At 48.4% G+C, this 27,759-nt stretch overlaps 1 protein-coding gene across 2 annotated transcripts in view; it reads left to right on the forward strand.

The window, feature by feature from the left end:
• The window catches only part of vgll3 (vestigial-like family member 3), a 108,212-nt gene that overhangs the window by 66,769 nt on the left and 13,684 nt on the right, over window positions 1-27,759 (forward strand). For both annotated transcript variants that reach the window (XM_078232856.1, XM_078232855.1), the window contains exon 4: window positions 23,743-23,812. In XM_078232856.1, the coding sequence (XP_078088982.1) occupies window positions 23,743-23,774 (32 nt within the window). In that variant the 3' untranslated portion in view covers window positions 23,775-23,812. The remainder of the gene's footprint in view (window positions 1-23,742; window positions 23,813-27,759) is intronic.

The following is a 27,759-nucleotide window of genomic DNA, read 5'->3' on the forward strand; positions in this document are numbered from 1 at the left end:
TATTTCTTAGAATAAAATCAAATAAATGAAACAGGACAAAACAGCACCCAGGCACAAAAGTGTGAACAGACAAGCAGGTCTTTTAAAACGCAGAAACAAGGCTGACAAAGGGCCTCAGGAACTCACATTAGCATAACCTTCCATTTAATTAAATTGGCTCCAAGGATATCAGGAAGCCCTTATCAAACAGAAGGTCTCCTAGACATGAAAGACTTCCTGATAAAACACCTATTGTATAAGAAACTCCGGAGATCTCAGACAATTATCACCTCCCTAGTCTGGGCAATCACCAGACTTAACACATCAACTCCGCACCTAAAAACCCATTAAACAGGGTGACCATATCAGAAAACCATAAACAAACCATTTACACATCAACCACAGAATATGACTATAATTGTAACCCATTGCGGCGGGCTTTCAGAGTACTTTCGGGACAGTGCTGTTTGTATGTCCTGATTGCACCTCCGTCAACGTTAATAAAGCCGTACCGCTGTTGAACCTGACTCTGAGTCCAAAGTGGTCGTGTTCGCCCACTCGCGCTAACAATTGGGGGCTCGTCCAGGATCGTGACCGTCGCTGGAACATCGTCTCTGGGCACTGGGTGAGTATCTTTACTCATTTAAATCCGCGGGCATCCCCAGTGTCAGAGCGGTGTTTCACGGCTGCCGCGATCTGAACCTGTGAACAGAGTCCGTTCGATAACTGTACAGCGGTAAAGTAGTGTTTAAGTTTCTTTTTGGGCGGGCGAGTGGGGTCGCGAACTGTGATTGATTGTGTTGCCATTACATTCCGTGTACCCCTGACGATGAACCCGACCATAAACTAACTGACCTATAGGTACCTGACAGGACAGAGTTTGAGAATAGTAGGAGCCGGGAGGACGTCTAGGTTTGGGCCACAGTGATCGGGCTCTCGGAGTTTGGTACAAGTCCGGGCGCTGCAAGTCGGGTAGGACCTCTGCAGGCGTGAAAGGTTCGGGCCACTGGGGGCAGAATCCACGAGGAGTCTGCTACATGTCCGGGCGCTACTAAGTCTGGAGCCTCTGTGAGTGCCTCGACCACAAGCAGGAGACCTCTGGTAGCGCAAAAGAACGGCTATAAGCCGGGGGAACTCCTATCTGCAGTCAATTCCACGCCTGTCCGCACCCAGGTCAGGGTGATCCCGAGGAGATAGGGAAATGGCGAGCCTCTGAGGATTGACTTAGCGATAGGAGTTGGCAAGGAAAGGGTGGTCCCGGCCCCTGTAGTCGTGGTCAGAGCTCACCTGCCTCTGTGCGCGGTAATCTCCCCGCTACACGCAGGACGGGCTCTGCGTGTTGCTGCTGAAAGTTTAAACACACTGACAGTGGGAGCACCAAACCAGTAACCTCAGAGATACCCACACAAGTATCTGTGAGAAGCACCAGAGCCAGGATTAGTGTACCACTGGTCCTAGTTAAGAGACCCGACATGGATAGCAATGATACCACCTTCGAATGGGGACCAGAAGGGTCCCTCACCCGCTATCTAGCAGACAAAAATAAGACACTAATTAAAAGCATGATCAAAGCAGGGTGGAAACCCCCAAGACTCACTTGAAAACCAACGGGAATGGTGGGCGAAAGAAAAGAGGAATAAAGATGATAAGGCTTGGATCCTGATATTAAAAGCCCACATCACTCTAGCAGGGCGAGTTCATAAATATGTTCAGGACAAGCAAGAACAGTCCGCACAGCGTAAGCGCGCCGCTGTGATGGCTGCTAACCCCGTGCTGCCAGCACTGTCCGACTTCTCACATGAATTTCCAAGTGAGGAGTGTCCCGATTGGGAATGCTTAATGGATGAAACGGGCTCACTGTGCCCGACAGAGGGGAATCTCCCGTTGACCACCGACCCCCCGCCCCAGGACGCTATGGCAGCTCCCTTAAAGATCGAATGCGTTCCTGGGGGACAAGGGAGAGATGGGCGAGGGCGGCAGACCCAGATTAAAATGGTCTATGTGTCACCCACACCGGGAGACACAATGAAATTATCAGAGAAACTCCCGACCCTCCAGCCCAGACACAGTAATGCGATCTCCTGGCAGAAGATTAAGGAAATGCAACTGTGTCATAACCTACACAACCGGGACATAGCAGGGCTGGTAAGAGCCCAGATGCCCGAGAATTATTGGACCCGGCTTCAGGCAGAGCACCAGAATGGGTCCTGGTGTGCAAACCTGGATGAGAGTCGCCGAGAGCGGGATCAGGCTCTGGCAGACTTTAAAAATGATATCGTCCAGACCATGGGGCAGGTCCCCGTGAGCTGGGGCGCAATAGTAGGGGTATCGCAGGGGAAGGAGGAAGGGGCCCAGGAATATGGGCGACGGAAATTTGATGCCTTTATGGCCCATGGGGGAATGCCCGATGCAGATAGGCAGAACCCCGTGTTCCTCCAGTCATTTCGATGGCATGGAAAAGGCGCGGATTCATCACCGCAGGGGGGGGCACGTAAAACACGAAAACATAATCCGAGACTTGGCAACGGCATCCAGGTTACCCTCGGAAGCAGCTGTAATTAAAATAAAAGCCCACCAGAAGGCGAGGACTGCGGAGCAAAAGGGAAACCAACTAGCAGACACTGCTGCCAAAGCTGCAGATGGGGAAGCCCTCCCGCAGGTAGCCGCCATCACCACTCCACCCATGGAAGAGGTGGACATTTGTAAACTCCAGGGTAGCGCTGACCCAGACGAGGTGGCACGGTGGGAGCAGGCAGGGACGTCCCTAGATAAGAATGGGGTATGGCGCAGAGGGCACCAGGTAGTTGCCCCTTCATTCATACAGGCTGAACTACTCCAACTCCACCACGGACCGGACCACTCCGGCCGGGATGGGACCCTGGCCCGCTTATCAGCTGATTGGTGGTGGCCAGGGATGGGGCGAGATGTAGCTGAGCACTGGCAAAGATATATTATATGCGCTCAGCATAACCCCGGTCGGCCGCTGAAAGTTAAATTAGCACCAACCCAGACCAAAGGGACCTTGGGAAAACCTCCAAATTGATTTCATCAGCCCCCTACCCGCCAGCCGCGGGAAGAAGTACTGCCTCGTCCTCATAGACCAGTTCACCCTATGGGTAGAAGCCTTTCCAACTCGGGATTGCGGGGCGACCACTGTAGCCCGCATCCTGGCATACGAAATAATACCAAGGTGGGGAGTCCCGCTGCAACTGGACTCCGACCAGGGGACACACTTTACAGGCAAGGTGATGAAGCACGCTTGCAAAGCCCTAGGAATCCGACAGCGATTCCACATCCCATACCACCCTCAAAGTGCTGGAATGGTAGAGTGGATGAACCGCACTCTCAAAAATGCGACAGCCAAATCCATCGCAGAGACAGGTCAGGGGTGGGTAGATGTCCTTCCTTGTATTTTGATGCGCCTACGGGCCACCCCACACAGGACGCTGGGCCATTCCCTATCTTCCGGATTGAAAACATTGGTGTTGTTAGGGGCAATGCCTCCCTCCGCTACCACATAACCGAAACCACGGCCATCTCCAGGCATGGTATAATGTCCAGTGTCTCTCTCGCAGGGTGCAAACAGCGGGGAGAGATCACCATTTGTCCCCACCCACTGAGACAGGGAGAGGCAGCAGAGTGTGGGTTTAACCGGACACAGGACTGCACCCTAGAAATTACACCCATAGATCCACACTTCGCCCAGGCAGGATACGGGGGACGGGGTAGATACTGTGTGGCCACCACACGTACATCATTTATATACAATGGACTAACATGCCCAATCCCCAACCCAAACTTCTGTTTCACCAGTCACTACAGGTCAGGCTCACATTACCAATATTCAAAATAGACCGACAGTATCTTTTAATGCCACAGACCCTCTAAAGGATAACTTAAAAGACTATCAGGAACCCGAGCAAGCCTCCATCCCACACCTGACTGAAGTCCTAAGGGAGCTCCGACTCAAAGTAGGACACTCCGTCCAGTTATACCATCAGCTACAATCACATATCAAAACCTTGGAGCAGGACACCGAAACGGCATTGCAAAGCCAAACATGGGCACAGAAGGTGTGGGACTGGGGTCTAAATGTAAACATTCACCCCTGGATCCGAATCATTTCACATACACTGGTTGTCATCCAACTCATCTTCGCACTTTCCTGGGGAGTAGCGACATGCTACACATACCGCCAGCGGAAGAAAATGAAATCATGTAAAAACTTAGTTAGGACAATTGGCGTGGTCAGACAGTTAACAAATCGGGAGGATTACTCCCGCATAGACTTAATTTGACAAGCTCCCGGGGCTCCCCCAAACTGTACGACTGCAGCGTGCAGAGGCAGGGAGCACCGGACACAAATCTGTAAAAAGGGGGAAAAAATTCGGTCTGCGGGAGGTGGAACAAGTCCACTCCCGAACCGACAGGGGGGATCTGTAAGCGGACACAAATTTCTGTGATTCCTTAGTTTAAATATTTCTTAGAATAAAATCAAATAAATGAAACAGGACAAAACAGCACCCAGGCACAAAAGTGTGAACAGACAAGGCTGACAAAGGGACTCAGGAACTCACATCAGCATAACCTTCCATTTAATTAAATTCGTTCCAAGGATATCAGGAAGCCCTTATCAAACAGAAGGTCTCCTAGACATGAAAGACTTCCTGATAAAACACCTATTCTATAAGAAACTCCGGAGATCTCAGACAATTATCACCTCCCTAGACTGGGCAATCACCAGACTTAACACATCAAATCCGCACCTAAAAACCCATTAAACAGGGTGACCATATCAGAAAACCATAAACAAACCATTTACACATCAACCACAGAATATGACTATAACTGTAGCCCATTGCGGCAGGCTTTCAGAGTGCTTTCGGGACAGTGCTGTTTGTATGTCCTGATTGCACCTCCGTCGACGTTAATAAAGCTGTACCGCTGTTGAACCTGACTCTGAGTCCAAAGTGGTCGTGTTCGCCCACTCGCGCTAACACTAGAGAGGGAAATACGAGTACGCTGGACTGGTCTTTAAAGATGGTGCCGTCAGCTGAGAACAGGGAGGATGAATCAGCTGCTGGTCTGCCAGGAGATTCAGAGGGGAATTCGCCTGTGCATAATTAATGAGCGCAGAATCTGGTGCGGGATCCCACCATTCTGGCCAATGGAAAACGTGCCGCTGGAGACGCCCACCATCGCATACAGTCTCCGAAATAGAGAATTCCACCCAAAATATATCCATTAGAATGGAATACCACAGCTGTATAATTACGGGTGCAACTGTTAAGGACACCGCAGCAGTACATTTTTCAAACTTTGAAATTAATAGTTTGGGCCATTTGTTGCTTTTCCCGTCAATATAGTTCTATTGTGCATAATATTACACAGCCATGTTTTTTGATTAGTGAAGCCTGTAGATTTAATGAAAGCTGGTTTTCAAAGCGGAAGATCGGGTTTCTAATCCTGATGCTCTGCCAAATTATGTTTGTTGCTTCCAGCTGCTACCCCTATCTAACCACACACTTCATCCACAACTATTACTCCCGCATTGGGTCAGGGAAAATATGAGGCCTTAAATCCCCCACATCACACTGAAAATATAATCCCAAACTAAGGGACGGAATCACAAAACCTGCAGGATCTATTCTCAGCAACTGCATTAGTAAAATCTTTTCAGGAACGACCTTCTTTCATCATTGCAGTCCTTCTGAATACAACAGACAACAAGTATTTTCAGTTGATCAAAGCAACAGAAACAGTATGCTGTAAGATTTATTTCTTTGTCTAGTTTCCTCGTCAGTTTTATTTTTTTTTACATATGTTCATGGAATGTGGGCATGGGAGGCAAGGCCAGCATTTGCCATGCTTGATTGTCTTCGAGAAGGTGATGGTGAGCGGCAGTCCATATGATGCAGTTACACCCACAATGCTGTTAGGTAGGAAGTACCAGGATCTTGTCCCGGTGACATCCTTCCAAGTCAGGATACTGTCAAAGAAGCCTTGGCAAGTCATTGCAGTTAATCTTGGAAATGGTACATACTGCTGCACCAGTGGTGGAGTCAATGAATGTTTAAGGTGCAGGAGGGGTTGCCAAACAGCAGGTTGCCGTGCCCTGGATGATGTTCAGCTTCTTCTGTATTGTTGGAGAGGCCATTAACTGGAATGTTGAGTTCACTGTGCGCATGCTGATATCTTCAGCAATATGCCATCTGGTGTGACTTGCCCCATTTGCCATGCGCTGCAAACGCCATTTTGGAGTCTATAGCCTCCAGGTGCTAATGAAGATAATTTCTCAACTAACGGCCAGATTGTTACGGCCGTTCACGCCGGCGGGATTTTCCCATCCCGCTGCAGTGAATGGAGATTTTTCTGGGTGCTAAGTTCTCTGATTTTGCTGCAGCAGGAGTGTGGCACAAACAGCCAGTAAGATCGCGCCCAACGGTTGACTTTTGCATCTATATTTAGATGGGAAAGTAGTCAAATCAAACTGTGCAATGTGCACGTTTTTGGCAGGTCGGGTTGGGAGATGCGCGTGTCACCCATTTTGCAGGATCCCCGCGAGCGTCTACGACCCACGCGCATCCCCCAACCGGGACTGCGCTGAAAACCGGCGTGCCGCTGATTTGCGTCACTTACCATATTTTAGCATGCCATTATCGGGATCGACAATCTCCGCCCACGTTAGCGTCTCCCACCTCTTCGCTGTGATGTCAGTTTGGAGCCAATCAGAGTGGGTATATGAAAGTCTCAACCTGGCGCGGCGGCCTTGAACTGGCGTGGGAAAGTAAGTGCTGCGAGCAGAGCGCAGGGGATGTTGCAGACAGGCCCTGGAGATACTTGGTGGGCTTCCTCCTGCTGTCTTCAGATGCTGGCCCGTGGACCAGGGATGTCTGGGGTGGGGTGGGGCTTCTATTTTCTCGGAGCTCTCTGGGTGAGGGTCCCTGAAGGAGCCCTGATCAGCTTTCCATTTGAGGGCAGTGCTGTAGCTCAGTGGGGGATGGACCTTGAAGGAGTCCTGCTCAGCCTTCCCCTTCAGCGCACTGTGCAGTGGCATTGCCTTGCCGCGGGGTGTGGTCAAGGACTGAGTGCTGGTGCTCCAGGGGGGTGGAGGGAGGAGTGTACCATGTGCTGACTGAGGCCTAACCAGATGAAGCAGCTGCTGCTCCAGGCCGGGGTGCAGAGGTTCAGACATGGACTGCATGGGATCTACTGTCACTGGGCACACATCTGGTGCTGAAATGGCACCGCCAGGACTGCACTGCTGTGTGACACGGATCAGCAACACATGCCTGTAATGGATGCTGCAGTTGCACACATGGCAATGGCTCAAGAGTGCGCAGTGCCCACGGCTGCACACCAACCTGCATAATCTGTGCCAGCATTTGTCCTGATGGGAATTTCACACAATCTAATCGGGTCACGCATGACACCATGGATTGTGTGGGGTTGCCAGCTCCCACAAGTGGGGATGCTGGCCCACGTGAGGGATTGGGGTGGTGCTGGGTCTATACAGCCAATGAGAAAAATCTGTAATTCTTTGCTCTTCCCAAACCCCACTGTGCAGGTGGATCTCGGTTTGTTCGATCTGGAGCTGGCCATGTTGGTGGCAGCAGGGGCAGAGGAGGAGGAGGAGGCGGCGGCTCAGGAGGTGGTGGGCGTGGAGAGACCATTGCAGAAGTAGCCTCTACCTGTCCCTCAGGAAGGAGGGCAGGGGGCTGCCGCTGAAGGCCAGGAGGTGGGTGAGAAGGTTCCCGAGAGGGTGCACAGAAGGCGGAGGGTGCTGAGGCCAAGGAGGTACAGGCCCCGCAATTCATTCAAGGCCCTCTCAGAGGACATGTGCCATCACCGGCTGCGGCTCTCCAAGAGCACAGTGTGGCACTCACACACCTGGCATCTCAGGGGAGGGGTGCCCACCCGCTCCCTGTGGATGTGAAGGTGACGGTTGCCCTGAATCTCTTTGTTTCTGGCTCACTTCAGGCACCCAGTAGCGACCTTGTTAGGATCTCCCGGGCCTCCGTGCACAGATGCGTGCGGCAGGTCACAGACGCCCTGTCTGCCCGGGTAGGGCAGTACATAAACTTTGATGTGGGCCGTGCACAGCAGGAGGCCCAGGCTCGAGGCTTCGCTGCCATTGCTAGGATTCCCAATACCCAGGGAGCAGTGGATGGGTCACACATCGCCTTGCGGGCTCCACATGCAGGACCGCAGCAGTTTGTCAACAGGAAAGGGTTCCACTCCCTGAATGTTCAGATTGTCTGTGACCATCTCATGCGGATCATGCAGGTCGATGCACGCCATCCAGGGAGTGTCCATGACAGCTTTGTCCTCAGGCAGTCGGACATCCCTGGGCTCTCTGAAGACCAGCCCGGGATGGCTACTGGGTGACAAAGGTTACCCACTAAGGTCATGGCTGATAACACCTGTGCAGAGGCCCCAGACCGAGGCGGAGACCCATACAACGAGGCCCATGCAGCCACCCGGTCCATCGTAGCGCAGTGCATCGGCCTGAAGATGCGGTTCTGCTGCTCGGAACGTTCTGGGGGGCCTCCAGTATGACCCTGTGCTTCACACTTCGTTATCGTTTGCTGCACTCTTCACAGCATCACCCAGCAGCGGGGAGATCAGCTGGAGCAGGAGGAGGAGGAGCAGGGAGGGGGTGAGGTGGACATCCAGCCATATGAGGAGCCAGAGGAAAGAGGACAGGTGGTGATGGCAGGTGTCTGGCAGGGAAGGGCAGCAAGGGACACTTTAATTGCAGCCCGCTTCACCTAGTTGGTACTGTGCCCCACATGTCAGAGATGCATTAGTCACAACTATGAAGTGCAATTAAAAGTTTATTGTGCTCTTAACATTAGTGACAAATAAACCCTGACTACTGGTGACCTTCACCCGTGCCCTCTTAGTGAACTACAACTTCCTAACTTTGTACAGCCTATTGCTTCTTTTAGGTGCTACCCCAGGATGCACATCGGAGGTGGCGGTGTCCAGCTGGCCATGTTGCCCCGTTGCCCCTGCTGCCCTTGGCAGAGATCCCCTGGGTGGCCGGGACCTGGAGGGCCCTGGCTGACTTGCGGATGACACTGAGATGCCCCGGTGTGAGGAAGGGGGGCAGAATCGGAAGGTCTCGGGATGTCCAGATGGAAGGCCCCGGCATGGGCTCAAGCCCTTCCTCCACGGGATGCCAGGGTAGCTGGACTGAGCTCCAGACGTTCCGGTGTCACCTGGCTCTGCCAGTCCTGGAGGCCCAGATGCGTCTCCCCCATGGTTTGTGATCCCTCAGCCCTGGCCCTCTGAGACTGGGCCAAGCTCCGGAGACCCTCCACTACAGTATTCTGTGAGCAAGCCAGGCTCTGGAGCCCCTCAGCATTAGCCCTCTGAGACTGGACTAAGTTGTCGAGGCTCACAGCCTCGGCCTGCTGTGTCTCCAGAATGCCAGTGAGAGTCCCAACCCAGGCCAGCAGTGTTTCCCACATGCCCCCAATACCCATGGCCATGGAACGATGTGCCTCTGATGTGTCGGTTCCAGTCTCACCTGTGGCCCCTGTGTCTCCGGGGTGGCCTGGGCCCTGTCACCCATGAGGACAGGTCCCTGAGCCAGATTTTCCACTGCGATCGCCACCCTTGCAGTCTTGGTCTGGGTCTCACGCTGTGTCGGCACCACCTCCTGCAACAGCACTCTGTTTGACTCCCCTAAACAGCCTTGCAGTCGCAGCATGGTTGCTGACAACCCTTCCACAACTCCCCGGATTTCCTGGTGCATCTCCACCAGCCTTGGGAGGAACAAACCCAGAGGCTGGCTTGGGGACAGCTGAATCCTGACCTCCGGCAGACCTCCGTGTGCTCGAGCCCTCAGATGTGCCTGCCTCCACCCGATGTGCATCAGTGTCTGTGATGTGCTCACCAGTTAGTGACCCAGAAGCCTCAACACTAAAGGTAGCCACCGTGGTGATAGTCTCTGTGCTGGTGGATTGTGTGGTACATGCCGGTGCCACTTCACTGGTGCTGTCCTCGGAGGATTCCTCAGTGCCTCCCTCCGAGGTGTCATCCAGGGAGTCGCGGGAAGTTTGCTCCAGAGCAGCAGGGGCGGCGCCAACACCCAAAGGGCCAAATTCGTGGGACCAGAGCTGCAATAAAGAACACACACTAGGGGAAGGGAGGTAAATCATTCTACGCAGCATCGCACTTACTTCGAGGAGGACCTAGGTTGAGGGCTACGTTTATGCTCACTTGCATGCTGGACGCCGACCTGACTGTCTGTCACCATTCGGGATGACCCATCTCCCCCTGCCAGCTCCATGGCACGCTCTTCAATGTTGGTCAGCTGCCACAGGTCAGGCACACCATCACCAGTCTGTGCCCTCTCACGCTGGTTATGTATACTTTTCTCCTGTGGGAATATAAGGTGGATAGCAAGCATTAATGTATTGCAGTGCATGGTGCCCAATGCGTGCCTGTGTCTCGGGCGTTGTGCTGGCAGTTTCGGGGAAAACGGTCACCACTGAAGGGTGCTCGTTGAGGGGTGAAGGGAAGGGGTTAGATTCTGTTCCTGGGGGAAGGGTGCCTTGTTGCATGCCCTTCAGGTGTCTAAGCAGGGTATATCCGTGCCATGCATGTGCGGGGTTACAAGTGCGATGCTCACTCACCCTTGCTCCTCGAAGAAGATCAACATTTTTTTTTCTACACTGCCGGTCAGAGTGCAGTGTCAGGCTCCTGGCATTCACCACCTCTGCCACCTCCTCCCACAATGTTGTGTCGGCTGCACCCCTTGGGAGAGGACCCTGACTGGGGAAGATCCACTCACGCCTCTCCTCCACGGCATCAAGCAGGTGCTCCTGGTCGGCCTCGGCGAATCTTGGGGCACTTTCCCTGGAACATATCTTCGTGGTGTGACTGGCTGTGTCCATTCCTGCAGCTTATATACAGCTCTGACTTATTAGAGGAGTGCGGGTGCAGTGAGTGCGGCCAGTCAAGGGCCCGTTGGCAACAAATCCGTGAGAGAAATTTTGCAGCTGCTTTCAATTGAGTGTCATGCATCCCTCAGGGTGCTGATTGGCTGCCATTCAATAAGCTGCTGTGTCCAAGGTGGGTGCGATACTCAGGACTCCCATTCAATTGAGGGAATGCTCGCAAGCCGAGGGTGTGCATGACAGCACAACGCAAGTTCTCTGCAGGGCAGCAGTGAGGTCAGTATGTTCGAGGGGTGGAGGGATGGAGTACTCACGTTATCCGGATCCATGGGGGCATTGGGTGAGCGGGCAGCCATGTATGTGTGTGGGGGGGGGGGGGGGGGGGGGCAGTGATGTCTGTGGGGGCGCTGTGGGGGCCCAGCAATGAGGCCAGCGATGTCTACGAAGGGGATGGGGGGGGACAGCAATGTCTGTGGCGGGGTTGTGGGGGCCAGCAATGAGACCAGGAGTGTCTGTGGGGGTTGGATGGCAGTGATCTGGATGCTGGGAAGTTTTTTCAGCGATCTCCCAGAGATGTGCGCATGCGCGGGTTCCCACTCATCCTGCCGATTTCAGGCTCTTTGGCACGAATAGGCCCCCCCCCCTCCTCCGCCGAGCTTTTAATGATATTCACGATTGTGACCTCTGCATTGCACAGAGATTCGGGTCTGAAGTTGCACTGAAAAAGCAGTCGTGATTCACACCAGTTTTTTCGCCAATTCAGCAGTTAGAATTGTTTTTGTGAGAATCGGGCCCTTCGGTTCCACAATTGCCCCAAATACCAAGCTGATGTGTTTGCGGAATTTTGAAGTGAACATATGCATTGAAATTGAAGGTAAGTCTAGGAGACGGGAATATAACTTAAAGAGGGAACAGTTAAAGCAAATTAATATGTGGGAGTTATTTAACAACACTTAATGGAGCACATTCCAAAGTTATGATTCTGAAAATGAAGCATAACTATTTAATAAGCTAAAGAAGAAAAATCTGTCCAAATTCTGAAGGGTCAACTTGGAATGAATATGAGCGAAGATAGAAATATATTGAAAGGATGATCACAGGTGGAAATGAGATGTGTAAAGAGACACAGCAGTGAATGCTCTGTGCAACACTAAAACATCCAGTACTATAACAGCAAGAGGCCAGTGAGAGAAGGGGTAAAAATCATAAAGGAATCAAAATGGGATCAAAATTTAGGATAAGCACAAAACTGTAAAAATTCCAAGCAATTGCTCCACGTGCTTATGCAGGAAGACATTAGCAAGCCACCCTCCTTGAAACAACTCTCCCAAGAAAATTCCATGACTTCATGATAAATAAGAGTCACTAATGGCAAAGGTGGCAGCCATTCGGCCCATCCAGTCTATGCCAGTTCTTCATGGAGCAATCCAGTGAGTCCCACTCTCCTGCTTTATCCACACGGCCCTGCAAGGTTAGTTCCTTCAAGTGCCCATCCAATTTCCTTCATTGATCGTCCTCACTTCCACCACTCTCTTGGGGGAGCGAGTTTCAGGTCATTATCGCTTACTGCGTTAAAAAAAGTTCTCCCCACGTTCTCCCTGAATCTCTTGCCCAAAACCTTTTTGCTGTGCCACCACTCCCCCTTCCCCCCCACTCCTGTCCTTGTACTATCAACTATTTTTCCTTGTCCACCTTACCTAAGACTGTCATAATCTTGTACGCTCTATCAGACCTTCCCCCCAATCCCTTTCACTCTCGGCAGAGCAACTCCAGATTTTCCAAGCTAACCTTGTAGCTAAAACCCCCAATCCCTGGAACCATTCTAGTAAACTTCCTCTGCATCCTCACCAAAAGAGTGGTATCATGAATCCAGTGCTTATTCTTTAAGCGAGTGTGAGGCTTGTTTACTAGGCTATCCTACCATGAAAGGCATCTGGAACGTGCTGTTTCCGTCCTCACCTAATCAACACGTGCATCTTCCAGCATCGAAAGTCACTGAATAATCAAGAAAGGTATTCATAGCTGAATCTTTCCCCTTTGCTAGCCCTGGTCTGCTAAGGCTATTTGGAACTTTCCTATTGGCACCTCAGCTGTCTCAGTATAAACCACGCATTGTGCTCAATGCTTAACAACTTAAAAGTATTCAAGCTGCTCAATTCTTGGAATAAAAAAAACCCCAGACCTACTTTCTTTGCTCAAATATAATTAGAGAATTAGGTGCATTATGAAAAATATCTTCTGAAATTACTTCCATCTTCACACTTCAAAGGCTAGAAATCCAGCAACAATCTTCAAAGACAGTACATGGTTTTGTTCTGCATAATGACAAAGACCCCATAGCTAACCAGGGATCTTCAGATTGCATTGCAATGGTGACTACACTTCAAAAGTACTTCATTGCCTATAATGCGCTTTGGGATGTTTTGCGGCTGTGAAAAGTGCTGCATAAATGCAAGTTCTTCCTCTTGCCTTTTTATGTATTTTAGCCTGTAAGGGAAAATTGTGATTATTATAACCTTTCTGAAATTAGTGGGGAGAAGGTCAACTTACAACAAAGATGCACATATACAAAGCCAGCCTACGATTTAAGAAGTTTCTGTCATCGGTATCGTTACATTTCTCTGTGAAAAAATCAAACTGATAAGAGGACAGCTGCTATGGAGCCTTAGAATTACATTCCATGATGCAATGACCCAAGACCACTATTATTTCTGATAAAATGTATCTATACTATAGCTCCACAGTGGTCTGGCATCCGCAATAGCAACAGTGGGAAAGCCGATGTACCAGGAATGACAAAGGGCAGTGTGGGAATAAAATTCTTGACAGTAGCCACTACACAGATGTAAAAGTCACCCTGTCATCCTCCTTAACACCTGTCAATCATTGGAACACAGTAACCACGACACCCTGCTGTAAAAAGGCAAGTACTCTGCTGGCTGCTGATCTTCTTATAAAACCCTCACTGCAGGAAGTATGGTGGATAGGCTACCTGGGAATGCGACTGCTTGGACAGAGTCGCCTACAGGCCTCAGCTTAAATAAACAACTGGTGAATGTTCTCTTGAAAGATGCACTCTGGACTCACAACTCAATTGGATAGCAGAACAATGGAACCGACAATGGAATTAACATCCAATTTGTATCAATTCCCATCAGGCCAAGGACAGTCATGTTATCTCTCATCTACACCACTAAGAAACACAAGGCTGCCATTTCTAACTCTTAAGAGGGACAAAGCTATGTTAACCCCCTTTCCTATTTAGGGATTACAATACTGTTAGCTGTTCGGCCTAACCATGGATTATTTACCTTCAAATGCTTGATTGACAATACCCTGGGAGATGTCACTGTTCCTGTAGTCATCACAGTGGTACACAAGAGCATTCTGATCGCCTTGGGGGCTGCTTTTTAGGTGTTCCAGGCAGCTTTCAATGTATTGGAATGACGGCCTCTTGTAGGGTTCACGTGTCCAACACTTGAGCGTCAGCTGGTGACTGTTTCAGGGACAAGGAAAGATGATCACCGTGGATAAGGAGAAAGCTAACTTCATTACTCAAAAGACCATGTGTGGAATGTCAACTTTATAATAGGAGTGACAGCTTTTCACTTTTTTTTCTGATAATCACAAAAGGTTCTTTGACAGTTATAAAATGGATCTTTGTTTGTTTCATTTAGGGGCACTGCATACATTTGTAAATGCTCAGCATTAGTCACATTCCACTGACTGCCACACTCAAGCTCGAGCCAAAATTTCATTCTAACATGTAGAGAGAAACTTAATGTAATCCAGGCAAATTTAGAAGCTACTCAACAATGTCTTCAAAAAATACATAACACAAATCTGAGGAATTATCATCATGTACTGATACTTTGCAAAATCCATCATATTCGTAACATCGCTGAAATAATTAAAATACCATGAGAGGTTAGGTTGAGCATCATAATGAGGTATTTAGGTTGCAATAACTTTTTCTCAAAAAAAAAACCCTAAATGAATACTTGTGTGCAATTAGATATCCTGACGGAAATACACAGAAACAAGATTTTGTTTTCTGATGTTCGTGGCAATGTTGAAAGACACAGACTGTCGCACGATGAGAATGATTGACATTCTAGGCTGTGCCATTTGATTTAACTCATTAACACAGAACCCGAACAGAGATCAATAGTGAATACCACAGAGCAAGCACTCTCCAGGGTTTGGTAACTAGTTTGATAAAGTTCCACAATAGTGCCCTGAAATGACTTGTAGCGCAAATGCTGATGCTAATGAAAACCAGTGAATACAGATTTACATTTTTAACCACATGGAGAAATTACTGAAATAAACAACTAATCAGCAAAGTTTAAGTTTATTTATTAGTGTCACAAGTAAGGCTTACATTAACACTGCAATGAAGGTACTGTGAAAATCCCCTACTCGCCACACTCCGGCACCTTTTCGGGTACACGGAGGGGGAATTTGGCATGGCCAATGCACCTAACCAGCACATCTTTCAGACTGTGGGAGGAAACCGGAGCACCCGGAGGAAACCCACGGAGACACGGGGAGAACGTGCAAACTCCCCACAGACAGCAGTGCTGACCACGATGCCACCCATGCAGGGTATTACCATTTCAATGTAGTACAAGTGAAAGCTTTGCCTCCATCAGAAAATATATTTTTTGTTAATGCTTTATATAGCTGTATTAATATACTATTGCTATAGCTGTACATCAATTCAAATCAGCTTTAGTACCTGAATTACACCATTAATGTATATTTAGTCCTAAAATTCTGAGGAGTTATGCGGTCAATATCATAAATTTAAACAATGCAGATGCTTTTACCCAATCACTGTTTTGAATCCAACAGTTGTCACGTTCACTGATATTAAGTCAACACTGTTATTCACCATTGTTCATCAACCCCATTCTATAAATTTATCATACGAAAATTCAAACGTATGAATTAAGAGGCCACTTGCACCTTTTGAGCCTCCCCTTTTGAGCCTGTTCCGCCATTCAAAAAGATCATCGCTGATCTGATTGTAATCTCAACTCCACATTCCTGCCTAACCCTAATAACCTTTCACCCCTTTGCTGATCAAGAATCACTACCTACTGCCTTAAAATATTCAAAGACTCTGCTTCCACTACCTTTTGAAGAGAGTTCTAAAGATTCATGACCCTCAGTGAACAAAAATGATCTCTCTTAAATGGGCGACCCCTTACTTTTAAACAATGACCCCTAGTGCTATATTCACCAATCCCGTCAAGACCCTCAGGATCTTGTACGTTTCAATAATGCCGCCTATAACTCTTCCAAACTCCAGAGGACGTAAGCCTTGCCTGCCCAAGCTTTCCTCACAAGACAACCTGCTCATTTCAGGTATTAGACTAGTAAACCTTCTCTGAGCTGCTTCCAACATAACCTTCCTACTTTTGCATTCAGTTCCCTCGCAATAAACGATAACATTCTATTAGGTTTTCTAATTGCTTGCTGCACCTGCAAACTAACGTTTTGTGACTCATGCACTAGGATACCCAGATCCCTCTGCATCTCAGCGTTCTGCAACTCTCATTGTTTAACACATGAGAAAAAATAAACTGCTGCGAATGCTTTCCAGGGAGGTGAAAATTCTGAAAGTCTGTTGTAAAATAACCACTGGTTGGCAATAGAGGAGACAAATGCCACTGTGACACCAAATGCTAAGATTCTCCAGCCTGCTGGGTTGTCCATGTCAGCCACAGTTCTGAGAGGAGGCACCAAGCAAAGATCAGTGTCCACCTCACCATTTTGTTTTTAGCATATTTTCACGCACACATTTTTTCCCTTTGGGGAATAGTGGGGGAAGTAGAGGAAAGATTCACGAGTTGATTATCAGCCCGTCTTTCCATGTCCAACAAGTCCTTGCAGTGGGCTTGAACCTGGACCTTCTGGTCGAGAGATAGGGATGCTACCACTGAACCATAAGGCCCACTATGCCCAGTGAGTAAGTGATGCGAAACAGCAGGGGAAGGATCTCATAAAATACAAGACAGAAGTTATCAGGAATCCCACCCACAATGATTTAAATTTGTACTGCTGCCTTCGCATGGCAGAAAAAATGGGATGCCAATTTGGCTATCCATCCAGTGACCTCCCGAGAGGTCGAATTGGGAAATAATATTCCTCCCAGAACAGATTTTGTTGGCAGATTGATGTGATGTGTTCCATGTTTGAGATTGCTGGTGATGATTACAATGTGGGTTCTCCACTTGTGGAACAGGTGAACACATTGTCCATACCACGTGCAAAATCAGTCGAATGCTATCAACTGTCTTTGCGGGTTGGACCTCTGCTATCAGGTCAGCGATGAGATGGTAGTGGAATATACCAGATATGTCCTACATTTTGATAATGGTTAGATGACCAGCTGCACGAATACTGTAGAAAATACATTTGTGATTTCATTCGTTTATTTCAACATCTTATATGGTGCATGTGCCGAGCACCAAGTCTCAGACATTTGTTCATGCCAATGTGATAGCCAATGTGATTTCTTCTATCTATGATAGCCCTGCTGACGCAGGCACTGATGCTCAGGAAGACAAGTAGGATACGAGTGACCTGAACCCACTGGAAAATTACTCCCAGACCTAGTGCCTCTGCCCCATTCTGGAGCAGATAGGGCCAGTGCTTCATCCGAATAACAACAGCACCAGGAACGAACACAGGGCCTGATTTTTCCATCAAGTTGTGCCTGTTTTCAGGTGCAAAAACTTGGTAAAGTCGGGCGTGAAGTGAGTAGCGCAATCCGCGCCCACCTCCGCACCAGTTCCCCCTTTACCAAGGCCCGAAAATGGCCGCAATCGGGACCGTGCCCAAAACGGACGCGACGGCCATTTAATTGCATTTGCATGCACTTAAATTGACTTAATGGGCTGCACACCCAATCTTACCGGCACTCCCCCCTTCACCACCGCATTCACCCATCCAGAATCAGCGCAAAACAGACATGCTCCATAAAGTCCAATTCGGGCGCTCTAGTCAGTGAGGAGGTAGGTGCCTAGTGTCCGACGGCTCTCTGCTTGAGATCGGTGGGGGTTGAGGAGGGAGGGGGGCGGAGGTCTACTGCCACTCTGCCTGAGATCAGTGAGGGGAAGGGAGGGGGGTCCTCTGCCACTCTGCCTGTGATCAGTGTGGGGAAGGTGGGGGGGTGCTCTGCTACTCTGCCTGTGATCAGCGAGGGGAAGGGGGGGGGGTGTCTGCTGCCACACTGCCTGTGATCAGTGAGGGGAAGGGGGGGGTCTGCTGCCACTCTGCCTGAGATCAGTGGGGAGGAAGAGGGGTCCGCTACCATTCTACCTGAGATTAGTGAGGGGAGGGGGGGGGGGAAGGAGTGGAGGGACCCGCAATCGGTCTGGGTGGGGGGATAAAGGGGTCAGTAATGTTGTGGGGGTGGGGCAATGTCTGTGGAGGCCAGGAGGAGCCATTATCCGTCCCGGGAGGGATGTGGCAGGGGAGCCACATTCTTTTTTTTCTGCGCATGCGCAGTTGGAGGGAGGCGCCGATCGGAGCTGCAGGGTTTTGGGCGCGTTAAACCCCGTCCACAGGCTTGTGCAGCGCGATTCGGAATCATTGATATTTTTGCAGGCAGTGTGTGTATGGGGGCGCCTGAGAACGGGTCTAAAAGTCAGATCTGAAACACTCCCAGTTTCAAGTCCTCCCAGCACTTAGAATCAAAATGATAAAATAGGGCCCACAGTTTCCTTTGGTAGAAGTTGACCTATCCATGAACGCCACCCAAAATACTTGGTCTTTATCCTGGGTGGAGTTCTCATCTCATCAACATCAGCTAAAAAATGAAACTCAGGCTGAACCTGGTCCAGAAACTCTTTGGAATCGGAGTTCCAGAACACTTTGCATTGTAACACACACCCAGCTCTGCTTTGCTGAAAATTACTGCTCTGTTTCAGGGATGTAAATTTTCCACACAAAGCTCACTGATATGCAGCTATCTGGTTCCTTGAGTTTAAAGTCTATTTATTAATGTCACAAGTAGGCTTACATTAACACTGCAATGAAGTAACTGTGAAAATCCCCTTGTCGCCACACTCCGGCACCTATTCAAGTACACTGAGGGAGAATTGAGCACGGCCAATGCACCTAACCAGCACACAGAATCATAGAATCCTACAGTGCACAAGGAGGCAATTCAGCCCAAGGAGTCTGCACCAACCGCAATCCCACCCAGGCCCTATCCCCATAACCCCATGTATTTACCCTGCTAGTACCCCGACACTAACGGGTAATTTAACATGGCCAATCCACCTAACCCGCACATCTTTGGACTGTGGGAGGAAACCGGAGCACCCGGAGGAAACCCACGCAGACACGGGCAGAACGTGCAGACTACACACAGACAGTGACCCAAGCCGGGAATCGAACCCGGGTCCCTGGCGCTATGAGGCAGCAGTGCTAACCACTGTGCCGCCATGAGGAAGGTGTCAGGGACACTAAATTTCATTCCAACTGAGTGGCTCCCGATGATACCTTACATTGTCCTCGCTGCTATGATGATATTCTCGTTGAGATGGAGAAAATGTTGAGCAACACCCACTTTTCCATTGACGAATACTTGAAAATCCATCACAAAAACACTCAACATTGTGCCAGACAATTTGTTTTTGAATAACAAAACACAACTGAATTTTCCAATATCAAAATTAATAATTTTTTAAAAGTCACTGATAGCTGGATTAAATGTACCCACTAGGTTATTTTTTTGTTCCTTTAATACCTTTATTGAAGATTTCACTTGAAGCCTTCCTTCATTAAAAATATTTACTGAGGGCTGGGACTCCGTTACATGAGAGCCACTCCTTTAGTTCCATAGATATTATGCTATCCAGCTGCACTGGCCAACATTCCTCCCTCAATCAACACCATAAAACTATCTATCGCAGCACAATTTGTGGGATCTTTCATTGCCAAATGTGGCCACCGATTTGTGCAATGAAGCAACCATAATTAATTAGCTGTGGAATTTTTGGGACATACTAATGTCATGAAAATCCACATGCAAGTTTCTTCTGTCTTAAACAAGAACAGCAACAGATGTCAATGAGTCAAAATCGTGGCACTCCCTTCCTAACAGCACAGTGGGTGTACCTACATCACATGGACTGCAGCAGTTCAAGAAGATGGTTCACGCCAATTTCTCAAGGGAAATTAGGGATGGGCAACAAATACTGGCCTAGCCAGCGACGCCCACATGCCATGATAGAATTTTAAAAATGTACGTTCAAAGCATAAACAATTATTTACCTTTCTTAGATTAAAAGCCGTAACAGCATTTCAATTTATCTTTTGGAAAATGATGTGGAGAAATTGAACAATGAATTTGGGTAGGTTTCCAAATAAACTTTTAAATATAATTTATTAATTTTTTACTCAGGCGCTAGGAATCCACCAGCGAGCCAAATCCAACATTCAAATCACGAGCTTTGCCAAACCTCAACAATGACAGCAGACAACAAGATTTCTGCCTCCCTTCACCAGGCCGCCAAACTTGAGCACCTCGCACCCAGGACTGTCAGTTTACAGGAAGACCACCCAAGAAAATTCCCTCCAGAATCACCAATGTTTAGAACCTTCTCCAGAGCAGCTCACCTTTCTCGTGTAGACACCCACCAGGTACCCAACTCCAATACATACAGTTGCAGTGTCAAGCCGCAGCTTCAGAATATAATCATAGAATCCCACAGTGCACAAAGAGGCCCATCAAGTCTGCACCAACCACAATCCCACCCAGGCCCCATCCCCATAACCCCATGCATTTAGCCTAGCTGGTCCCCCAGACAGTCAGGAGCAATTTAGCATGGCCAATCCACCTAACCCGCACATCTTTGTACTGTGGGAAGAAACTGGAGCACCTGGAGGAAACACACGCAGACACGCAAACTCCACACAGCTAGTGACCCAAGCCGGGAATCGAACCCAGGTCCCTGGCGCTGTGAGGCAGCAGTGCTAACTACTGTGCCACCGTGCCACCCTGGTGGCAACATTTGGCAATGAAACAACCATAACTAATTAGCCGTGGAATTTTTCAATTAAATATTTAAAAATGGTAACAATAAAATAACTTGAGTGCAATGGTTACTCACTTGTTGTTTTCACGGAGTATTTGGTAAAACCATTCATAGATCTCCAAAACACTATGGGTGAAATCTTACCAAAAAATGTTGGTTCTGGCACAAAAAAACAAAGTGCTTCCCGCCGATGGCGCCAGCGTGTTTTTGGGCCTAATCTTTTGCCTCATCAGTTATTATTTTTATGCCCACAAGTTTCACGCTTCTCCTGTGGCGTGTCCCCTCTAATTCATCCGCCCCGCAATGACTTAACGGCTGCAAGCACTGGGGAGCTCCATATAAACGGCTCCCCAGCATATTTTTCCACAATGAATACATGGGAATGGCAGCCAAGAAGCCAACACTGCATTTTTCGGAGGGAGTCTTCACCAGGATGCTGGGTGGGGTGGAGCAGATGTGGGAACGCCCTCCACCCCCGCTCCAGGAGACAACCTTCCAGCAGTCTCACCATCCCCGCCTGGGGTACAGTGGCAGCCCTGGTCAGCGCAAGTGCACTGCGGAAGAGGACGGGGGCAGCAGTGTCGGAAGAAGGTGAATGATCTTCGCTGCCTGTGTGTGGGTTCCAATGACACTGCAGTCATCCTCCCCCATTGTGTGAGGCCCTCCAGGCCGCATGAGGGGAGATGCAGCCCATTTCTGAATCCCCCACTCTGCCCTGACAGACCACTTGTCATGGGTGGTAACTCACAGTCACCCCCAGTGCTAAGCCTCTTGTTTTCAAGCCCTCCCACCCTCTTGCCAGCCCCCACTAAGGAAAGGAACTGGATGTAGGACAAAGGGAAGCGCTGCCTGCTTATCAGCCTTCACAACCCCTTTAAAGCAAGGAGCGCCCCAATATGAAGGGAAGGCAAGGCCTGCAGGTGACCCCACCCGACCCCTCTCCCCAAAATGTTGATTCTGGGACACCCGCCCCCTAACAAGAAACATGATAAAAATACATCTCTTCAAGGCACAGCATCATCATGGGGCTGCACGGTGGCACAGTGGTTAGTGCTGCTCCTTCACAGTGCCAGGGACCCGGGTTCAATTCCGGTCTTGGGTGACTGTTTGTGTGCCGCCTACACATTCGCACAGTGTTTGCCGGATGCTCGGGTTTCCTCGCACAGTCCAAAAATGTGCAGGTTAGGTGGATTGGTCATGTTAAATTGACATTTAGTGTCCAAAGATATGTAGGTTAGGGGGATTAGCGGGGTAAATACATGGGATTACGGGGAGAATCAATGCATGCTCGATGGGTCGAATGGCCTCCTTCTGCACCGGAGGGATTCCATGATCAGAATGTGAGGCTGCTGACACCCCACGCCGGTCCGTAACGTGCATTCTCAAGTTTCTGTTTAAAATTCAGCCCCGCCAATGAAATAGAAACTGAATAAACTACCCTGAATATAAATAGGGCAAGTTCAACAGCAGGACTGGAATCAGTACAAAGTCAATCCTGGAAGCTAGTCTTCAAAATAAATAAGCCATCAATTTGAGATATTCAGTATCATACCTATTGATTGACTAATTCTTTGAATAATCTTGCATTATTGGTGAAGAAGATTCACTCGGAGTTGGGTGATGCTCCGCCTATGCAGACACTAATCCTGCTATGGCTGGAAACTCTCACGAGAGAGTCAAAATGGATTTGCGACCTGGAGATGTCAGGACGAGACGGGACGGGGCGGGAATCCCCTCCCCCCCCACCACTCCAGCTGGCAACATCATCTGGTTTACGCCCAGTGAGGATGTGAACCTGATTACCATTCATTTAAATGCATTTAAATATTCAAAACCATCATATTTTCCGGAAAAATATGTTCCCACTTACCGGCATGACATAACGCCGGTGGGAATCTATGCCGGTCTCCAAAAATGGGGACCAGGCATGGTGACCAGCCCAGGGGCTCAGAGGCTAGTGTAGACCTAGGGTGGTTAGGGTCATGTCAGGGCAGTGTCCTGGCAGGGCCCACAGGGAGAAACATGTCGGTTTTCAATCTGAGTGAATTGTGCTCATTGCCTTTTCAATCATAGTACCACATGACATAGAATCTTACACAAAATGGATTTTAGCAACCTTGGTGTAATGCTAGCAGGTTGCTCTGAAACGTGAACGAGGAAAGCTACTGAAACTTTCAATTAAGTGGTACAACCTTCATGTTTGAGAGGCAAATGTATCACAAAGCTGATAAGATGGAATATATTTTACTAAAGACACACTATGCCCAGATCACTTTTCCAGTGTCGAGCAGATTTATTGAATGCCATTGAGAAATAAAGCAGTCCTAATATTACTCTGGGATTTACAATATTTTCCAAGTCTGGTCTCAGAGAAATAAACAGCAATCCAAGTAAAACAAAGGGGAACTGTGAGCAATTTTGCCATTCACCTACTACCAGGAAGGATATTGCAATCTTGGCTCTCAGGGCACAGTAAAATCTATTTACACCCCACTGTGCACTCCAGGATAGGTCTAACACAGCAGTAAATGAAACCACCAGTAAGACGACGACACTTATACAGTTATCAGGCAACGATTCAGTGAAGTCGTTCTACATATCCTGACATTCAGAACCTCGATGTAACCACTCTTATGAGTCACAGCTGGTCCAGGTTCCAGTCCTGCCAACAGACTCCAGATAACACATTTAATATTTTATACGTGTAACAAATCCAACAATTAAATACATACTGTTGCAATATGATAAATCACGACAAAATGCGAATACTTTTCTAACATTGCCATTTATTCCAGTGAATCGATTGCAATACATGCAGCATGCTTGAACTGCAGGAGGAAGATTTGCTGACTTCTACTGAGCATGGTGAGTGGATTACCAGCCTGCTTTGTTGCTGAGGTCAGTCAAACTGCATAACGATAAATCAAGTTATAATTTTTCTGTATATTTTGATTAAATTAGGCTGTTCAGCAATGCGTACATTTTTGCCTGATTCTAGCTCATCAACAAAGCACCTTGAGTCATGGTTGCTAAAGCATCTGTGCCACTCTCTGCAGCTAATACGGCAACATGCCTAGATTATAAAGCTGTCCATCTTATGTGGCATGATGCAAATATTGCATGATGGGAAATGTTGTCACAAATGTTGTCGGAGGCAAGTTGGCACAGTGGTTAGCACTGCTCCTCACAGCGCCAAGCACCTAGGTTCAATTCTGGCCTCAGGTGACTGCCTGTGTGGAGTTTGCACGTTCTCCCCGTGTCTGCATGGGTTTCTTCCCACACTCCAAAGATGTGCAGGTTACGCTGACTGGCCGTGCTAAATTGCCCCTCAATGTCAGGGGCATTGGCACGGCAAATACCTGAGGTTATGGGGATAGGGCCTATGTGGGATCATTATCAGTGCAGGCTCGATGGGTTGAATGACGTGTTTCTGCACAATAGGGATTCTATGATTCTAATTGTGAAGTTTTCTTGCAGCCTGAGAGCAGAAGACCTAAGCTTTGGATCCCTCCTCTGGAACTGCTAAATGGTTGAGGGGAAACTGAGGGGGCGATTCTCCCATTCTGACCCGCTAACGTTTTGGCAGGTTCGGTTGGGAGATTCGTGCGTGCGCCAATTCGCAGGATTCGCGCATGCATTCCCAACGTATGCACGTCTCCCACCTCTGGAAATCAGGTGCAGTCAGGAAACCAGCGGGAAGACCAGGCCTTTAATCTATTTTAATGTTATTTGCATGTGATTACCAGGCCCGGAGACTTCAGTAGCATCTGAATAGCATCTCCCACCCTGCCAGTGCAAATTCACTCCAGTGGGGTTTAGAGTAGCTCCCCACTTTCGGGCAACTAGCGGAACCACCCGGCTGGAGTGAAGGGGGGGGGGGCAATCGGGGCCCCCCAAGGAGATCAGGTGATGGGGGTGGTGCCCCCTGGGCATGGGCACCCTCGCAGTGCCAGCCTGTGCCCCCTGGCACTGCCCAAGGGACAAAGTGCCCATGCCCAGGGGGCACCTTGGTACTGCTCAGAGAGACCTCAGGAGCCATTGGTAGCTCCAAGCGGCTGAGAGTTGGGGCTCGGGGAGGCCTAAGGAAATGGTTTTCTGCTCAGAGCAGAAAGAGTGCTGGAATCATCTCAGTGATTCCTTAGTTGGCATGACTGCCAGCTTCATGGGGCTAAGAAAAGCTTGAAAGCAGCAGTTTTCTCCGAGAGAGCCGGAATTCTGTCTGTGATTAGTTGCTGGAATATAGCATTCTGAGTTCAGTGGGGTGCCGTCTCAGGAGAGGAGATATAACATATTTGCCACTTATCAGTCCAAGCTTGAACGTTGTTCAGGTCCTGCTGCAAGGCACCGTATCTCACCTTGGAATTCAGCACTCCTGCCCATGTTTGGACCAAGGTTTCAATGAGACCTGAAGCATTTGGGGGAATCTAAACCGACCATCAGGTTATTGCTGAGTAAGGAACATTTGATAGCAACCTCAATGACAACTTTCATCACATTTCTGATAATTGAGAGCAGTCTTAAGAATAAGAGACAAATGGCCCTTTGTATGTGTGTGTGCGCGCGCGCGCGCGGGTGTGTGTGCGGGGGGGGTTTGTGTGTGTGCGTGCGCAGGTGTGTGTGTGGGGGTGTGTGTTGTGTGTGGTGTGTGTGTATGTGTGTGTGGGGGGGGGTTTGTATGTGTGCGTGGGGGTGTGTGTTGTGTGGGTATGTGTGTGTGGAGGGGGGTTTGTATGTGTGCGTGGGGGGGTGTGTTGTGTGTGTGTATGTGTGTGGTGTGTGTGTATGTGTGTGGGGGGGTGGGGGGATGTGTGGGTGAGAGGATTGTTTGTCTTGAAACAGAAAACGTATGAGTTTTAAAAACATATCCCATACAATTTTTGTCTGAAATCAAACCCTCTCTTCTCTGGCCTCCACCTCCCATGCAGGGCCATCTTGTCTCTTGTTCTTAGGTTTGCTACATTTTTGTTGTAATCGCTCTCTGCTACGGTATACATTTTCCCTCCCTTTAGTTCTGAAGAAGAGTCAAACAGACTCAAAGCGTTAGCGCTGCTTTCTCTCTCACTACAGATGCTGCCAGATCTGCTGAGATTTTCCAGAACCTTCTTTTGTTTCAGATTCCAGCATCCACAATATTTTGCTTATATTGTGAGTCACCTGATGAGGTATTCATTGGCCAGATTGGATTTGTCTTGTTTTTTTTTGTTGACGGAGCATACCTGGACAATTTTCAACTCTGTCCAGTAGATGCCAGTGTTGTAGCTACACTGGAACAGTTTGACTATGAGCGCAGCTAGTTCTCAAGCACGACTTCAGTGCGGCAGCCAGGATACTATCTAGGCCCATCGCCTTTAATATATCCAGCATGTCCAGCTGTCTCTCAAAATTAATTGGTTTGAATCAAATTGGCTGAAGACTGGCAACTATGATGCAGTAGATCTCAAGAGGAGGAGGCCAAGATGGAGCATCCAGTCAGCGGCTCTGGCCGAAGATAGCTTCAAGTATTTCAAACTTGCCTTTTGCACTGAAGTATTGGGCTCCCCCATGGTTGAGAATGTTTAATTATCCACCAAGCTTACATGATTAAAGATCAGAATCCCGCAATGTTAGCACTGGTGCCTCGCAGCACCAAGGATCCTGATTTGATTCCCAGCTTGGGTCAGTGTCTGTGTGGAGTTTGCACCTTCTCCCCCTGTCTGCATGTGTTTCCTCCGGGTGCTCCGGTTTCCTCCCACAGTCTGAAAGACGTGTTGGTTAGGTGCATTGACCCGAACAGGCACTGGAGTGTGGCGACTAGGGGAATTTTACAGTAACTTCATTGCAGTGTTAACGTAAGCCTTACTTGTGATTAATAAATAAATAACCTTTTTAAATTTTTGCGATTGCTGCATCCCTGGATTCGAAAAAAAAAGTTTCAAAAGATTTGCTACTTACTATAGTTCTTTTTTTCCCCTCAGTAGCGAATTTTCTCGTAACCTCACATCACATTTCTGTACCCAGCTAGATTTTTTAAAATGCCAGTTGCAAAGCAAAGTACATTGAAACAAAAAAACCCATTACATTTTGGAAAGGTCCAGGTTGTACAGGGCCAGTTAAAGGGTTAAAATCAAAACTAATTATGGGTATAATCACTGTAACAAGTTTGAGAAAAGTGGTTCACTTTTACTCTCTATTAGTATTAGCAATTGAACATGTCAAATCTAATTTTAGTAGATGGGGTATTAAGCTGGAATTTTACTGTTGATTGACATAATTGACTAATCCTTTAGGTACACTCACAGCAATAAAAAGAACATTGTTTTTTTTGAATATTGTAAGGAAGTCAGCATGATGGAACCAATTCTTTACTGACAGATCATCTGCGATCAAAATGATGTATAATTTAAAATAAGGATATTGGATAGTCATTCTATTTGTTGGGGCTCAAAGTACCATTAATTCTGGACTTCAAAACCTCTTTCCCACTCCTCTCCCACACAAAAGATTTTCACATGATGTCAAGTTCCTCCATTGAAACTGGGACGACTCAATCATTGCGAGTGATTCATTATTTACCTTTGAAGATAGGGTCCTTGCAATGTACTATGTTAGGGGTTGTGGGTTTTAACAAAAATAAAAGAATGTGGTTCGCCCACGTTGATACAAACTAACAACAACAGATTTATTCTAGGAGTTCTTGCTTGTAGTATACAAACTGAAAGTAAAACAACAGCCTGTTGCAACACCCTAATGACATCACCATCAGCTCTTAAAGCACTCATGCAACCCTTTAAATATATAACAGCCCATTTCACTGATTTACCAAATCTATGTTT

Source organism: Mustelus asterias, chromosome 17 (genome assembly GCF_964213995.1).
Source record: "Mustelus asterias chromosome 17, sMusAst1.hap1.1, whole genome shotgun sequence".
Lineage (NCBI taxonomy): Eukaryota > Metazoa > Chordata > Chondrichthyes > Carcharhiniformes > Triakidae > Mustelus > Mustelus asterias.